Consider the following 18,398-nt stretch of genomic DNA (forward strand, 5'->3'; position numbering starts at 1 on the left):
TATTCCAGGAGAGCTATTTAAGCTGAATTGTTGGTCTTGTTGTATGTGATGTTGGTGAATTTGTCACAGAATTTAAACTAACACTCTATTACTTTTATTTGACTATCAAATGTTTGTCCAGCGTTCAGTACTTAGAACTCCAGATTTGTATTTGCTATCAAAGTTTTTAAAATGTAAACTGTGATTATTATGTTTATTATCTTATAAATATATTGTGCAATATTGTACCGTTATTGATATAATATAGATATTAAGTAAACTTTTTTTTTTATCAGAAAAGAACTTCCACCTAATTTATTGAAGAATTTATTTTTGTTGTGCATTTTTTTTCCAGTTAAAGGCCCATTACCTTTCCGGAGCAAAATATAAAGGTTTCTTAAAAAACATTAATAACATCAGAAAATGCATACCGATGACCTAAAATAAGGTTACGACACCAAACATATGCAAGATTTACTGCGTAATATATGAAAACAGTGGAGAGTCAATTCGCTGTTTTGCCGTCTCGCGCAGTGATAGTCAACTACCGCGCGGTATTTAGGACGACGGCGGGAAACATAATACGACCCGTGTTATGAAAATAAATATTTTATTTATTTTAATCAAATTGTTCAGAAGGTGATGATTAATGAAGTATTAACGGTAAGTTAATAATTTTTAAGACTCTACAAAATTATCGATCTTGTTTTACATTCCCATTTTAAAAATTAAAAGCCGTTTCGGTAAGGTAGTGGGCCTTTAAGACATCAAAAAGTTAAATGAATAAATTATGATGATGACTGTAAATAGGCGAAATTTCTGAACACTTGACAGACATTTTATCAATGTGTGGTTAATGTCTTATTTAATTTGCTTTTATTTGTTTCTTTTTCTTATTATCATTTGTTATTATTAACCTGATCATTTTACTACATATTAATATTTCTATGTGCTGTGTGGACTGTATATCAGGTAAAAGAAATACACTGCATAAATTGTATATACCTAGTGTATTCAAATCGTATTCTTATTACTCTTACCCAATCTTAAATATTGAATAATTTCAATAAAATGGATAGTACAAACATATTTTGTTAAAAATATCCAGTAGGGTTAAATATTTTTAAAATAATAATTATCAATTCAAAAATAAACACATTAGTCTTTTTTTTTATTTATAAAAGTCTAATTTTTGCCTGAAAGCTAGAAAATATGACTTCAAATGGTCATCCTTAATTAAATGATTTTAGGATAAATCAATCAATAAATGTTTTTGATATTAAATGCTTTAATTTTAACATTTAAATTTAAATACTCAAAGATAAATTTTTCTGAGTATGAAATGTATACTGATCTGCAGTTCACATAGCCACTAATTATAATAGCTTCTGTATAATGAGGACATTTTGCTGGCGTTTTAATTTCACTATGTTCACAGTTTTACTGAAATTTCCAAATTCAAAACACTAGACTAAAATGAAATCTTTAGAGTTTCGTATTATGCAGAATTATAATATGTGCACCCATTGGCAGTACTGTTCTTTACTGATCTCAAACAATAACGAAACGATAACGAAACAGTGAGATGGCCCCAGCAAAGCTCTATACAGTACTGGTGTTATGTTTCTCTAACATAGCGTGTTTGTGTTTTACATATGTGTTATATTGACTAACCTGTTCCCAGTGTTACTCAGTGGACCCTGGCCATGTGGTAAGTATACCTCAATCGGAGAGATGAAATTATATAAACTCTTTATAGTTACCAATAATAAATGATTAAATTTACCAAATATGGAAAGAAAGTGAGCATGGTTTAGGGTTGCCCACTTGTATCTAACGTGCTAGCTTTTACTAAGACTGTAGTTGGGATTATACAGGGTCATCATGGTATGTTAGACTAGCTGGCAACCAGGCCCCAATGTTTTAGATAAGTTTGCCTCAGCAGAATCCTAATTATGTTCTAGATTATTTCCCCTAGTTTGAAACCTTGAATCAGACATGTAGAAGCAAGAAAAATAATCAAGCCAAATTTTAGTGATGTTTTAAATAATCTATATACTGGTGGCCAGTCTATAACCATTATGCATGCATATCTCAAACAAGTGGGTGTATGGTTTCTCTCTATTTACTCCATTTTCACCTGATCGAACAAGCAAGAATGATTATGATTTCAAAGAATTCACAATTTTTAAGTGTAAAGTTTAAAGTTAATTTCTGTTATGCCTGTAGTATACACAACAGTGTAAGAAAATTCATTTTATTATCACTGAATGACATATAATGAGGGGAATCAAGTCCGGCTAAAGATTACCTTAATTATAATGTAATAATGAATTTTTCTTTGTTTTCATACTCAATATGGCTTTCTGATTGGCCAATAAATGTTTTGCATACTACTATGAACAAAAAATCTGAGAACGGCGCAAAAACTCTGACGCTATATTGACATTACAATAGAGACATAGACATAACTTATTAATTCGGGAAAAGAATCCCTTGAAAAATTACTATAGTGCAAACATTTTGCAAACATTTTTTTCCATACATTAAAAAATTTAAAAATAGTGACATGCAATGCTTATGTGGTACTAGACCTAGGATCAATGATTTCTGGCCAGGTTAGATAGGTAGGCCTCGGTCTAGTGTTTGGAGAGTCTTCAATTTTTGAATTCCAGTCTGACTGCTACATTTTGGTCATATTATATATTTCTGTATAAATTAATAAAAAATTAAAAGGAGTTATTCCCCTTTAATCCTGTCCGTTGGTATGCTAGGTTGTATAATGCGTTGTATAAACCATATATAAGGCTGTTTAACAGATGATACTACATATTGACCTTCAGGTGATGACTATATATGTTGTGGGCATCAGTCGTCATTGACACCTGCCGATATGGTGTAGTGTTTCTGAGCATTGATATCTGATTTGTAATGTCACTCCCAAATGTTGAAATGACATTCTATTTCAGGGTTTGATTCCTGAAATATTATTTGGATTCAAAATTAATCCTTTGATAACACGCATTAATCTACTGAATGAAAATCTGGTCAAACTCTGTTGACGTGATAGGTTTTTTGTTTTAAGTCTAGTATCAGTTCATGTTCAGGTACAATAAAATATATTGGAACAAATTGAACTGAATTGAACTTTCATATATACTTATTATGAGTTCTACACAAGTCACAGGTGACCTATATTTTCAACTTTGACATTAATTAATTTTTATCAAAAGCTCCTCTGGGCTTTAATTCTCTCCTATATGATAAAAGAAATTGGAATTTCCTACTTTTGCGTGTGTCCGTCTAGGTGAGACAAAGTGGTGTGTACCAAAACCAGGTCACTGTGACCTACATTTTGACTTGACTTTCATTAATAAAAAGCTTGCTATCTAGGTTCTGTCTTCTGTATGTTAATTTAAGGTACTTGGTCCATCTAACTGAGTCAGAATCAGGTCACTGTGACCTATAAACCTTTGACTTCATTGTTAGAAAACGCTTGTTAGGGCTCCCTCTCCATAACTATTTACTAAACGAACAGCCATCATACTTTGAGTAGGTCAATGAGTCCATCTAAGAGAAGGAACTTCATGTCATGCACAGTAGGAGACTTTAACTCGTCAAATTGTCTTCATTAAATTTCTTTATTAACCATGAATTTCAAAGTAATTATATATATAATTAAGGTTCATGTATACAGTCTGTAATTTCGATATGAAATAATTGTATGTTTGACTAACTGTTGGGATTATATGTACTAAAATTGTGTCATTCTGTTGTTTAAATGTTGTCTTCATTAAAATGACAATTGATTTGATTTGATGACAGGAAAGGGTTGGTGAGGGATACCACCACAGCGATCTGGTGTTCACATCGGGGAATGGCAGAAGGAGAACTCACAGAACTTTTAGATGTAAGGCCTTATACAGGCACATTATTCCATCTGTCATTGTCTAAACTGTCATGTAAATTCAAATTATCAAATTAAAAACTGTTTGTTTCATATGTATTTTTTCCAATGTATTAAAATATATTTTTAAGTCTTGCCTTGCAAGAATTATAATTTGGGATAAATGTAGGTGTTACATACTTTTATAAGATCAATATCATTTTGAAAATACATGTTATTGCTATATACCGTAACTCTACAAATATATTTAGATTGAAGTCTGTGTCAAGGTTTTTTGATGACATTACCATTTAGATTCCTGTCCAACATAACATATGCTATTTCAAAATATACCTGTAACAATTACATGTACATATAGTTACCTAATAACAATTAATATATTTTCTGTAAATGTCATATGATCAATGTTGGCCTCAACTAATATTGTTATAGAACCTGAAGAATTACTAACCACTTGGTATCTATATAATGACAGGTACCGAGTGCTGTATGGTCACCGTTCTATCTGTCGCTGGTAGAAAACTTGGTCAACCGTAATGGAGTGGTCAACTTTTTCCATGACCATCTGCGTCAGGCCGTTGAAAAGAAATACCTGAGTACTCCTGAGGAGAAAAAAGAGAGCTTCAAACGACTCTCTGATTACTTCTCTACCAAAAGTCTTGATGATCGTGTGGTATGTTTTGATCATGTTTATTAATAATTCAATTTCAAGTTAATTACTATAACATTGTAACAGATAAACTTTAAGTGGTGATTGTCATGTACCAAATTCAAGAGTCTCAAGAAAAAAAAAAAAAAAAAATCATATTAAAAATTTAAAGATCTATGCTCACAAATGTTAATCAACATGTAGTAAAATTTGGTTGTCAAGTAATTTGTCTATTTCTTTAATATTTACACCCAAATTACAAAATGTACAACACTTATATATGTTAGGTACTTATCCTGAAGCAATTTTTACACAGCCATGTGATAGACACTTGACTGGAAAACAAAGACCGTATCGTTTTTACATGTAATATCTTTTCAACTGTTATAAGTACAATAAAATGTTCCATACTTACAGTAATACTGAGCTCTTTGATATTTGTTGACAGGTGGATGAGCTACCATTCCTGCTGGGTAAGGCTGGGGAGCTGGAGAGACTTAAGGAAACTATCAGTAACCTACAAGTCTTCTCTCGCCTAGCTAAAACTGAAGATGGTACATTTGAGCTCACCAAAGCCTGGCAATTGGTGAGTTAATTATTTCATTTTTAGTGGCTTTTAAAACCCCTTTCACTTATTTGGAGTCACAATGGACCAGTATCAACACCATTTGACCATTTGAAGCCTGTATAATATATAACGATATTCGAGACAATATGTATCGCCATTGTCCCTGTATGTATGTAGTTTATCTATATGTTCTGTAAGTGTTCATTGATTAGATTTTTGTGAACATTCGTTTCCGTCCTTAATATGTAATTCTCTTTGCTTTTTTTGTGTCTTGACAAAGGGGCAGATTGCCTCAAAAATTCAACAATATTTTGTCCATGCACTGTTAGAATGACTTTTTTGCCCTATATTTACTGCTTAAAGTACTGTAATGTGTATCCTGAAGACATTTGTTTATAAAGATCCACTGTTTCATGGAAAACAACTGTTGACATTACTTCCTTGACCCATATAGCCATGGATTTTAGATATAGCATAATATGATTGTGACAAAAATTAACAAAGAACTCTAGATCTATGTATGGTGATATGTCACCCACTCGCGATCGGTAAAACATCATTCTGATTCACTTTTATACCTGATAACGTCTGATTACCTCCCTTCTCTCACCCGTCACAGCTTGGAGACTACAGTCTGGCGGAGGTGGCGTATCTGGCCAAGTTGGATGAGGTAAAGGAAGAAGACAAGCATACCGAGGATTACACACTACTACTGGACCTTCTTGGGGACTTCTTCCTCCATCTTGGCTTGTTTAAAGCCTCGAGGTACATACGTTTAGTAACATTTAATTGTGTTGTCATGGTTACTGGGAGACATCTTACTCCATTTGTCGTATGTAGCTTAATTACATCATAGATCTGAAGTGTATGGAAATTCAAAAATGGTTGCAAAGATCAAGACAATATAAAAAAAAAATTCATTTTAATGTGTGGTGTTAAGGGTCACTGTAAAGTTTTCGTTGGGTACTTAATCGTGTAAAGAACTGAAAGACAATTTTAATTTGCAAACAAATAAACATCCGGATGAATAAATACTAAAGAGATGTTTTTAAAAACTTATTTTGAATTAGGAATGTGAATGAACAGTTACTGGAACAACTTGAGGCTCGGTATGCAGTATCTCATGGAACGGTGGTATACGTCAACAGTTCCTATAAATGGCACTACCGTTGTAAACATCCTGATGTCATCAAGGTATGTGTTACATTCGCATTAGTATACAACACCTATAACTATTTATATGTATTAGAACAAACTGTTTAATACAATGTAAAACATCCTGATGTTAGGAGTTCATCGATATATGTCATTCAGCATTTCCATAGTATTACAACAGTACCTGCATATATAGTCATATAGACTTTTGTTACCTGGGTAACCAGAGTTCAGTGTCCAATCAAAATACAGAGAAAAAGAGGTCACCTACTTCTTAGATATTTCTCCAATATTTTGAAATGTGATGCATTTATAATAAATGAATGATTTTTTTTCAAACTTCGTTTTATGAACTCTTGCATAATATTCTGCTTAATATAATCATATGTGTCTACAATTAAAATAAATTGTTACAATTATGAAAAGTCAGAATACATATTTAATGCCTTTTCTGTTAAGTTAACCCTATACTGTTACAGTTACACAGGCTGTATACATGTTCTTATGACTTCTTCTCTTTGATGATCTCCAGTTCATATCTGTAAGCATGCTATCTTATCTGATATTCACAGTCACTTCATCAACTTGGAATGGTGTGTGAAAAACAAATGGAGTTGGATGCTGGAGTTAAATACTATCAGGAAGCCATCAGTCGGCAGAACCGAATTGAAACCCCGAGTCAGAAACTTCAGGTATACGTCACATTTATATATTTGGTTCTTAGAAACCTAAGGTCAGAAACTTCAGGTATCACATTTATATAGGGTTTTAGAAACCCAAGGTTAGAAAATTCAGCTATATTCTGAATCACAGTATATAGGGTCTTAGAAACCCTAGGTCAGAAATTTCAGGATATATTACATTTATATACTTAAGGGTCTTTAAAATCCTATGTCAGAAACTTCAGGAATATATAACGTTTATATAGGGTCTTAGAAACCCTAGGTCAGAAACTGCAGGTATAACATTTATATAGGGTCTCAGAAATCCAAGGTCAGAAACTTCAGGTATCACATTTATATAGGGTCTCAGAAACCCTAGGTCAGAAATTTCAGGTATCACTTTTATATAGGGTCTTAGAAATCCTAGGTCAGAAACAACAGGTATTACATTTATATAGGATCTTAGGAAAAAGTCAGAAACTTCAGGTATATATCACATTTACAAAGGGTCTTAGAAATCCCAGGTCAGAAACAACAGGTATTACATTTATATAGGATCTTAGGAAAAGGTCAGAAATTTCAGGTACATATAACATTAACAGAGGATCTTAGAAACCCTAGGTCAGAAACTTCAGGTATATATCACATTTACAAAGGGTTTTAGAAATCCTATGTCAGAAACTTCAGGAATATATCACATTTATATAGGGTCTTAGAAACCTAAGGTCAGAAACTTCAGGTATCACATTTATATAGGGTTTTAGAAACCCAAGGTTAGAAAATTCAGCTATATTCTCTATCACAGTATATAGGGTCTTAGAAACCCGAGGTCAGAAATTTCAGGATATATCACATTTATATAATAGGGTCTTAGAAATCCTAGGTCAGAAACTTCAGGAATATATCACATTCATGTAGGGTCTTGGAAACCCTAGGTCAGAAACTTCAGGTATCATATTTATATAGGGTCTTAGAAACCCTAGATCTAAAACTTCAGATATATCACAGTATTTAGGGCCTTACAAACCTATGGTCATAAACTTCAGGTCTAACATATACAGTATATAGGGTCTTAGAAACTCTAAGTCAGAGTGTAAAACCAATTTTAGAAAAAGATCTTAAACCCCCAAGTCAGAAACCTCAACATACAGTTTGTACTAGGAATCATTATGTATAAATTCAAGGAAGTAATAGTGACGATATATGCCAATTAAGTTCTAGATCCAAATAACAGATACAAATTACTGCAAATCTCAAATCACTAGTAATAAATATATATCTAGGACTTGACAAGTCCAATTTCAGAAACTTCTATATGGGGTATTTTGTTGGTAAAAACCCCAAGTCAGAAGCCTAAAACTAAAAGTGTATATCACAAACTATATATATTAAGATTTTAGAAGTCCACATTCAGAAACTGGGGCCCAGGGAAATCTCTGAAATACATCTTTAGTAGTGGTATAGTTTGTATCCTGGTTTGGAATGCTAATTGTGAACTTGTAACAGTATTTAATATTTTAGTTAATGTTAATGTATACATGCAGCACTAAATACAGTTTTCACAGCTAGTTTTCTAACTGTTTTTAGGTCATCTGACCCTATAGCCATCATGCTTCATCCGTTGTCTTGCGCCGTCCGTAAATTTTTCACATTTCAATCTTCTTCTCAAGTTAGACCAGTGGGATTGAGCTGAAACTTACCTGAAATGATCCTGAGATGGTTCCTGACCAAGTGTTGTTATTTTTCGGGTCGATTCGAAATCCAAGAAGGCCGCAACAGTCACCATCTTGAAAAGACATTTTGAACTTCTTCTTAAGTTCTACAAGTGCGATTTAGTTGAAACTTGCATGAAATGATACTGATATCTGGTTGATCCCAAATCGAAGGTGGCTACCATGACACCATATATGATTAATTTGACTATTGCCGAGGTAGTCAGATCACCGTTAAGGCCCTTGGGCCTCTTGTTCTGATCTACCACGTAGTTTGACAGCAGGTGTTCAAACTATTTTTTTGATTTACATACAAATAGGATTACAAATTAAAATGGGGGAAAATTTCCTGATAGCTACAATTGTAATATACAAGTGAAATATACAATTACAAAAAAAGAAAAATCTGTCTCAAAAGTAAAGAATATTCTCATACACACACATGCAATGAACTAAATATAATATCAAGATGATTAATGATATATTGATGTTATTGAAAAAGTCATGACTTTAAACTACAGTAGCAATCCTCTTGGATGAAGCTGTTACAATGACTGGCTTTTTACATATCCTGGTATTGTCATGTACTATGGCTTGTATTTACCCACTAACTTGACTTATATAATATTATTCATTTCTACCAAACCGGCGTGGAAGTAAAATTGATGAGAAAATAGTGGTGAATTATTGAGGAGAAATGTTTCAACATTGTGAATAATATAAGTGCTGTTTTGTGCCAGATATACTGTGCTTAGATTTGCTTGTTATGCTAATTTCATAGCCATTATCATGGGGATTGGATTCATTCATTGCTAAAAAACGCCACTGAACCCTTGCCTTGTATCTTTTAACCTTGCTCTCTACTGACATCTTCCTTGTAACTAACTCTCTACTGAACCCTTGCCTTGTATCTTTTAACCTTGCTCTCTACTGACATCTTCCTTGTAACTATACTCTCTACTGAACCCTTGCCTTGTAACCATGCTCTCTACTGAAACCTTCTCTTGTAACCATGCTCTCTACTGAAACCTTCCCTTGTAACCATGCTCTCTACTGAAACCTTCCCTTGTAACCATGCTCTCTACTGAAACCTTCTCTTGTAAACCATGCTCTCTACTGAAACCTTCCCTTGTAACCACGCTGTCTACTGAAACCTTCCCTTGTAACCTTGCTCTCTACTGAAACCTTCTCTTGTAACCATGCTCTCTACTGAAACCTTCTCTTGTAACCATGCTCTCTACTGAAACCTTCTCTTGTAACCATGCTCTCTACTGAAACCTTCCCTTGTAACCTTGCTCTCTACTGAAACCTTCCCTTGTAACCATGCTCTCTACTGAAACCTTCCCTTGTAACCTTGCTCTCTACTGAAACCTTCCCTTGTAACCATGCTCTCTACTGAAACCTTCTCTTGTAACCATGTTGTCTACTGAAACCTTGCCTTGTAACTATGCTCTCTCTACTGAAACCTTCCCTTAACTATGCTCTCTACTGAAACCTTCCCTTGTAACTATGCTCTCTACTGAAATATTTCCTTGTAACCTTGCTCTCTACTGAAACCCTCCCTTGTAACCATACTCTCTACTGAAACCTTCCCTTGTAACCATGCTCCCTACTGAAACCTTTCCTTGTAACCATGCTCTCTACTGAAACCTTCTCTTGTTACCATGCTGTCTACTGAAACCTTCCCTTGTAACCGTGCTCTCTACTGAAACCTTCCCTTGTAACCATGCTCTCTACTGACATTTTCCCTTGTAACCATGCTCTCTACTGAAATATTTCCTTGTAACCTTGCTCTCTACTGAAACCTTCCCTTGTAACTATTCTCTCTACTGAAACCTTCCCTTGTAACCATGCTTTCTACTGAAACCCTCCCTTGTAACCATACTCTCTACTGAAACCTTCCCTTGTAACCATGCTGTCTACTGAAACCTTCCCTTGTAACCATGTTCTCTACTGAAACCTTCCCTTGTAACCATGCTCTCTACTGAAACCTTCCCTTGTAACCATGCTGTCTACTGAAACCTTCCCTTGTAACCATGCTCTCTACTGAAACCTTCTCTTGTAACCATGTTGTCTACTGAACCCTTGCCTTGTAACTATGCTCTCTACTGAAACCTTCCCTTGTAACTATGCTCTCTACTGAAATATTTCCTTGTAACCATGCTCTCTACTGAGACCTTCTCTAGTAACCATGTTGTCTACTGAACCCTTGCCTTGTAACTATGCTCTCTACTGAAACCTTCCCTTGTAACTATGCTCTCTACTGAAATATTTCCTTGTAACCATGCTCTCTACTGAGACCTTCTCTAGTAACCATGCCCTCTACTGAAACCTTCTCTTGTTACCATGCTGTCTACTGAAACCTTCCCTTGTAACCGTGCTCTCTACTGAAACCTTCCCTTGTAACCATGCTCTCTACTGACATTTTCCCTTGTAACCATGCTCTCTACTGAAACCTTTCCTTGTAACCTTGCTCTCTACTGAAACCTTTCCTTGTAACCATGCTGTCTACTGAACCCTTCTCTTGTAACCATGCTCTCTACAGACAGCTTCCCTTGTAACCATGCTGTCTACTGAAACCTTCCCTTGTAACCATGCTCTCTACTGACTTTTTCCCTTGTAACCATGCTCTCTACTGAACCCTTTCCTTGTAACTTTGCTCTCTACTGAACCCTTCTCTTGTAACCATGCTCTCTACAGGCAGCTTCCCTTGTAACCACGCTGTCTACTGAAACCTTCTCTTGTAACCATGCTGTCTACTGAGACCTCTTGTAACCATGCTCTCTTCTGAAACCTCTTGTAACCATGCTCTCTTCTGAAACCTCTTGTAACCATGCTCTCTACTGAAACCTTTTCTGGTAACCATGCTCTCTACTGAAACCTCTTGTAACCATGCTCTCTTCTGAAACCTCTTGTAACCATGCTGTCTACTGAAACCTTCTCTTGTAACTATGCTCTCTACTGAAACCTTCCCTTGTAACCATGCTCTCTACTGAGACCTTCTCTTGTAACCATGCTCTCTACTGAAACCTCTTGTAACCATGCTCTCTACTGAAACCTTTTCTGGTAACCATGCTCTCTACTGAAACCTCTTGTAACCATGCTCTCTTCTGAAACCTCTTGTAACCATGCTCTCTACTGAAACCTTTTCTGGTAACCATGCTCTCTACTGAAACCTTTTCTTGTAATCATGCTCTCTACTGAAACCTCTTGTAACCATGCTCTCTACTGAAACCTCTTGTAACCATGCTGTCTACTGTGTTATGACCCAGAATAACAGAAATGAGAAACCAGCAGCTAAATTCAAAACACCATTTAATTATAGATACAATATTATACAGAGATGGTTTACAATTACAATATCTAAAGTAATTGGTGGTGGTACAAGAGTAATACAATGATTTAAAGTGTTACTTATCTGTATGCGAATGTCCTGGTATAATCCTTGATCCTTCCAGGTTTCAAATTAACAATAATCACAAATCCAGGAGGAAAATGAATGTCCACAGATGATTTGTAAAGTTTCAGGCAATATGAATAAATCCACACAAAGTGTTGTAATAATCCACAGATAAAGTTAAAATAGTTCTCCCAATAGAATCTAATATGGCACTGCACAATTCTTGATATGTCTCATTACAGGTCTCATTACAGTTCTGATTAGCCTTGGACAGCTGGAGTATATATAGCTAAACCCTAATTCAAGAATATTTGAGATTTTCTACTTCTAGAAATATCTAACTAAAAACAGTAAACAAATAAACACACAGAACTTTCTGGAAATAGACCATTCTAGATCCCTACTTATAATCAACATGTTTACAAACATATTTGTTTATACATGATAATATTCTAGAAAGTTCTATAGCCTAAATTAATGATATGAACTTTATAGGATGTATCAATGATAAAGCTATAGGAGTTATATCCCTTATCTAATAACTACGTGTATTTAGTGTCATACATAACAACTGATATCTTCCCCTGTAACAATTCTCTCTACTGAAACCTTCCCTTGTAACTATGCTCTCTACTGAAACCTTCTCTTGTAACCATACTCTCTACTGAAACCTTCACTTGTAACCATGCTCTCTACTGAAACCTTCACTTGTAACCATGCTCTCTACTGAAACCTTCACTTGTAACCATGCTCTCTACTGAAACCTTTCCTTGTAACTATGCTCTCTTTTGAAACTTTCCCTTGAAACCTTGCTCTCTACTGAAACCTTCACTTGTAACCATGCTCTCTACTGAAACCTTTCCTTGTAACTATGCTCTCTTTTGAAACTTTCCCTTGAAACCTTGCTCTCTACTGAAACCTTCCCTTTTAACCATGCTCTTTACTGAAACATTCTCTTGTAACCATGCTGTCTACTGAAACCTTCCTTTGTAACCATGCTCTCTACTGAAACATTTTCTTGTAACCATGCCCTCTACTGAGACCTTTTCTTGTAACTATGCTCTCTACTGAAACCTTCTCTTGTAACCATGCCCTCTACTGAAATCTTCTCTGGTAATGATGCTTTCTACTGACAGCTTCCCTTGTAACCATGCTCTCTACTGAAATCTTTCCTTTGTAACCATGCTCTCTACTGTAACCTTTCCTTGTAACCATGCTCTCTACTGAGACCTTCTCTTGTAACCACGTCTCTACTGAAACCTTTCCTTGTAACCATGCCCTCTACTGAAACCTTCCCTTGTAACCATGCTCTCTATTGAAACCTTCCCTTGTAACTACTCTCTCTACTGAAACCTTCCCTTGTAACCATGCTTTCTACTGAAACCTTCCCTTGTAACCATGCTGTCTACTGAAACCTTCCCTTGTAACTACTCTCTCTACTGTAACCTTCTCTTGTAACCATGCTCTCTACTGAGACCTTCTCTTGTAACCATGCCCTCTACTGAAACCTTCACTTGTAACCATGCCCTCTACTGAAACCTTCCCTTGTAACCATGCTCTCTACTGAGACCTTCTCTTGTAACCATGCCCTCTACTGAAACCTTCCCTTGTAACCATGCTCTCTACTGAAACCTTCCCTTGTAACCATGCTCTCTACTGAAACCTTCTCTTGTAACCATGCTGTCTACTGAAACCTTCTCTTGTAACCATGCCCTCTACTGAAACCTTCCCTTGTAACCATGCCCTCTACTGAAACCTTCCCTTCTAACCATGCCCTCTACTGAAACCTTCTCTTGTAACCATGCTCTCTACTGAGACCTTCTCTTGTAACCATGCTCTCTACTGAAACCTTCACTTGTAACCATGCTCTCTACTGAAACCTTCCCTTGTAACTTTGCTCTCTACTGAAATCTTTCCTTGTAACCATGTTCTCTATTGAAACCTTCCCTTGTAACTATTCTCTCTACTGAAACCTTCCCTTGTAACTATGCTCTCTACTGAAACCTTCCCTTGTAACCATGCTCTCTACTGAAACCTTCCCTTGTAACCATGCTCTCTACTGAAACCTTCTCTTGTAACCTTGCTCTCTACTGAAACCTTCCCTTGTAACCATGCTCTCTACTGAAACCTTCCCTTGTAACCATGCTCTCTACTGAAATTTTCCCTTGTAACCATGCTCTCTACTGAAACCTTTCCTTGTAACCTTGCTCTCTACTGAAACCTTCCCTTGTAACCATACTCTCTACTGTAACCTTCTCTTGTAACCATGCTGTCTACTGAAACCTTTCCTTGGATCTATGCTTTCTACTGAAACCTTCTCTTGTAACTATGCTCTCTACTGAAACCTTTTCTTGTAACCATGTTCTCTACTGAAACCTTCCCTTGTAACCATGCCCTCTACTGAAACCTTCCCTTGTAACCATGTTCTCTACTGAAACCTTCCCCTGTAACCAGTTGCTCTCTACCTGCTCTTTAATGAAACCTTCCCTTGTAACTATGCTCTCTAAGGTTTCTAACAATACTCCTTGCAACTATGCTCTCTTAGGTTTCTATTCTATCTACTGAAAAACTGTATTGCTCTCTTTAAAGATGCTCCACCGCCGATAGAGCATAAATGATATTCATCATTTGAACAATAATTGGTGATTAATCGTGTATATATATGCCTAATTATGATTTTTTTCGGGATGCAATTAATTAGTTTTCATATTTTTAACTTGAAGTAAAATTAAAAGCTTAAACTTTTCAATGGTGGTAATGATGTAAAGTAAATAACTTTTGTAAGTGAAGAAAATACTAAATCGTCTGCTCCTGTTTTTGATGGTGAAAAAATACCACTTGTCAGCGGTGGAGCATCTTTAACATTTCCATATAGCCAACCCCTCTGTCATAAACCCCTTATGTTTCCTGTAATCTTTTTGATTGCTTTAATTCTTTAACAGAATTGTCTATGATTGTAAAATGATGAAACAGAAAATAAATTAAGTAAAGAAATGGACCCAATTGGTTTAACGATTCACATATTTCTAATAATTATTTTACCATCCTCAGCTGTGTGAAGGATTACTGGGCCTGGCAACTGTGTACAACCTTCAGGAGAACAAAAGAGAATCTAAGAAGCTGTTGGTGCGTTGTTTGGAGCTAGCTACTGATGTTTTGGGACCAAACCATCACTATGTGGCCGCTATCTACAACAAGGTGAGACATATACTATTTGTTATAATCCCTTGAAAATTTGAAATAGGGTTTACACATATTACAGTACACATTTTAACAGTTTACATTTGGCCTCTTAGTACCATTGATCTTACATTTGGCCCCTTAGCACCATTGATCTTACACACATTTTGAATTTAGCAGTGTATATTTGGCCCCTTAGCATCATTGATCTTAAACGCATTTTGACTTTAGCAGTGTAGATTTGGCCCCTTAGTACCATTGATCTTACACACATTTTAAATTTAGCAGTGTAGATTTGGCCCCTTAGCACCATTGATCTTACACACATTTTGAATTTGGCAGTGTAGATCTGGTCCCTTAGCACCATTGATCTAACACACTTTTTGAATTTAGCAGAGTGTAGATTTGGCCACTTAGCACCAATGATCTTACACTTATTTTGAATTTAGCAGTGCAGATTTGGCCCCTTAGCACCATTGATCTTACACACATTTTCAATTTAGCAGAGTGTAGATTTGGCCCCTTAGCACCATTGATCTTACACACATTTTGAATTTAGCAGTGCAGATTTGGCCCCTTAATACCATTGATCTTACACACATTTTGAATTTAGCAGAGTGTAAATTTGGCCCCCTAGCATCATTGATCTTACACATATTTTGAATTTAGCAGAGTGTAGATTTGGCCCCTTAGCACCATTGATCTTACACATATTTTGAATTTAGCAGAGTGTAGATTTGGCCCCTTAGCACCATTGATCTTACACGCATTTTGAATTTAGTAGTGTAGATTTGGCCCCTTAGCATCATTGATCTTACACGCATTTTGAATTTAGTAGTGTAGATTTGGCCCCTTAGCATCATTGATCTTACACGCATTTTGAATTTAGTAGTGTAGATTTGGCCCCTTAGCATCATTGATCTTACACGCATTTTGAATTTAGTAGTGTAGATTTGGCCCCTTAGCATCACTGATCTTACACGCATTTTGTTAATCAATAAAGTATCTCATACTCCTCATGTTCTCTTCGTTGGTCAATGGGCACTTTGTTGTTAGTAGACACAATAAAGAAAATGTTATTTCATGGCAGAAATTATATTGCTTTTTTTACTACAAGCATACTCTCGCACTATTGTTTTCCTTGTCCTGTGTGGAGTCAATGTATATCTGCTATGCGTATATTCCAACTGAGCATGCGATACCAGAAGTCACTGTCTTACAGATTATGCTGTGATTTAGTGAAACCAACTTTTTAAAAACATAAACTAAGACATACCGCGGGTCAGCGATGTTCTGCTATAAATGAATAACAGTGACATTAGACAGTGCTGAACATATTCGTTTTGTGTAAACTTCAAGCAGCGTGTCATACAAACTCTTGCATCGGTCATGATATTTTAAGACTGATCGACTTTGGAAACTTCTGGAACAATACAATGCAAATCAGTATTACATAGTCGATAAAAGAAGTGACGAACGGAAAACTTTTAGTATTGCCATCTACTGGTTCATCTTCTGGTCGTCAGGTACCATTTAGTTCCTGGCTCAGGAGTTTCATCTCTTATTTTTTCGATGATCCTACTATGTTTTTAAGAGGGCTCTGTATTCATTAGGGTCCTCCTGATGACCAGAAGATGAACCACGATACACGTACGTACACGTACTTATAGCAGGACGTTGGTTCTTAAGATTTCTCCTTCTGGAGATTTTCTTTTTGTTCACCTAAGGTATTTTTTTTGAAGAACCCGTGCATTCTTTTATGGATCCGTCCTCTCCTGACCTGCGCCTACCTATTGGCCGTTTGGATAAAGATCATAAGATATTATTTGAACTTAGAAAACCACCAACATACTGAGAAGATGTACCAAAAAACATTCTACTCTTTCTTTCTACTAATGATTCCTCATAGAATCATATACTGGAATCATACAATCATATACTATAGATGTGCATCATTACCTCAAGCCTTTCAAGCTATGAACTAAACATTTATATCATCCATTCGATGATATCCAAATTAGATATACCGTATTCGACCCAATAAGCGCCCATGTCCCTATAAGCGCCCCTCCCCATTTTGAGGCCTTCATTTCAATTGCCCAGGCATAAATAAAGACTAAAAACTGTATAGATTTGCAATAATTTCGTCTTATTAGCACTTTTTCATTTTTTTAAACGCCCTGGGCGCTTATTGGGTCTAATACGGTACCCATTTACTTCCACACCTGTCAACCCTGGAAAGCTACAAACCTCCACAAACAAAATATTCCCAATCAACGAGAGGAACCAAATTACTGGATATATACAAACCGTTGCCTGGCAATAGGAAACGGAATATAAATGTACCAACAAACTTTTTCCATCTACATGCAAACCACTCAATGATGCCATTCTTTACCACATATTGATGCCATTCTTTAGATGAACAATAATTATAGACCCATTGATGGAACAGCAGGAATCCCAAAGGTCTTCTGGGATCTTCTTCTATGAACTTTCAAATAACTTTCCTACTCATATACGTTTTCAGACTTCGCCCTTAAGCTGGCTCACATAGCCCTATACATGAGATACTCATACAGCTTAATACATTTACTATATAAAATTTAGGAACTATACATATTTAATTTATTTCTACTCATATATCCTCATCAAACTAATTCATTATTTCTTTTGTATCATTCATCTTTAAAATTGTATGAAACTTTTGCATTCATATTCCTAGATTTTAGATCAATCACCATTTAGCTATGTATCATTTCCTCCATTACTTCCTTAGTAACTTATCTATGACGTCATAATACATTATTATTATCACATGACCTCTGTTGTCATACTGTACTATTTGTACACCATGTAAGCTGTGCCCTGATGACGGCCTGCCTTTAAGGCTGAAACATTTCGGCAACTAGCAGCACCAGATGAACCTAGAATATATCATTTAGTACCTGGCTCAGGAGTTGCATCTCTTACTTTTTCGATGATATCGCTTAAAACGTAAACTTTATTTATTTTACATGGGTTACAAAACAAGTAATACAACTAATACAAATCACTCTCGATGGCCCGGATGTAAGCATATGAGGGATCTTAGTGTGGGAGGAAACCGGAGTGCCCTGAATAAACCCACCCGATTGGTCAGGTGACCCCTAAAATTTTAACGTCCGTGCCGCGGATCGAACATTG

General features: G+C 35.8%; 1 protein-coding gene across 3 annotated transcripts in view; it reads left to right on the forward strand.

Moving 5' to 3' along the window:
* LOC138304894 (uncharacterized) overlaps positions 1-18,398 on the forward strand; it is a 65,388-nt gene that overhangs the window by 30,488 nt on the left and 16,502 nt on the right. For 2 of the 3 annotated variants that reach the window (XM_069245259.1, XM_069245260.1), the window contains exons 25-32: positions 1,664-1,690; positions 3,805-3,889; positions 4,362-4,559; positions 4,984-5,121; positions 5,723-5,868; positions 6,174-6,297; positions 6,831-6,950; positions 15,084-15,230. In XM_069245259.1, coding sequence (XP_069101360.1) covers positions 1,664-1,690; positions 3,805-3,889; positions 4,362-4,559; positions 4,984-5,121; positions 5,723-5,868; positions 6,174-6,297; positions 6,831-6,950; positions 15,084-15,230 — 985 coding nt within the window. The remainder of the gene's footprint in view (positions 1-1,663; positions 1,691-3,804; positions 3,890-4,361; positions 4,560-4,983; positions 5,122-5,722; positions 5,869-6,173; positions 6,298-6,830; positions 6,951-15,083; positions 15,231-18,398) is intronic. The other variant, XM_069245261.1, reaches the window with a different exon arrangement.

Source organism: Argopecten irradians, chromosome 12 (assembly GCF_041381155.1).
Source record: "Argopecten irradians isolate NY chromosome 12, Ai_NY, whole genome shotgun sequence".
NCBI lineage: Eukaryota > Metazoa > Mollusca > Bivalvia > Pectinida > Pectinidae > Argopecten > Argopecten irradians.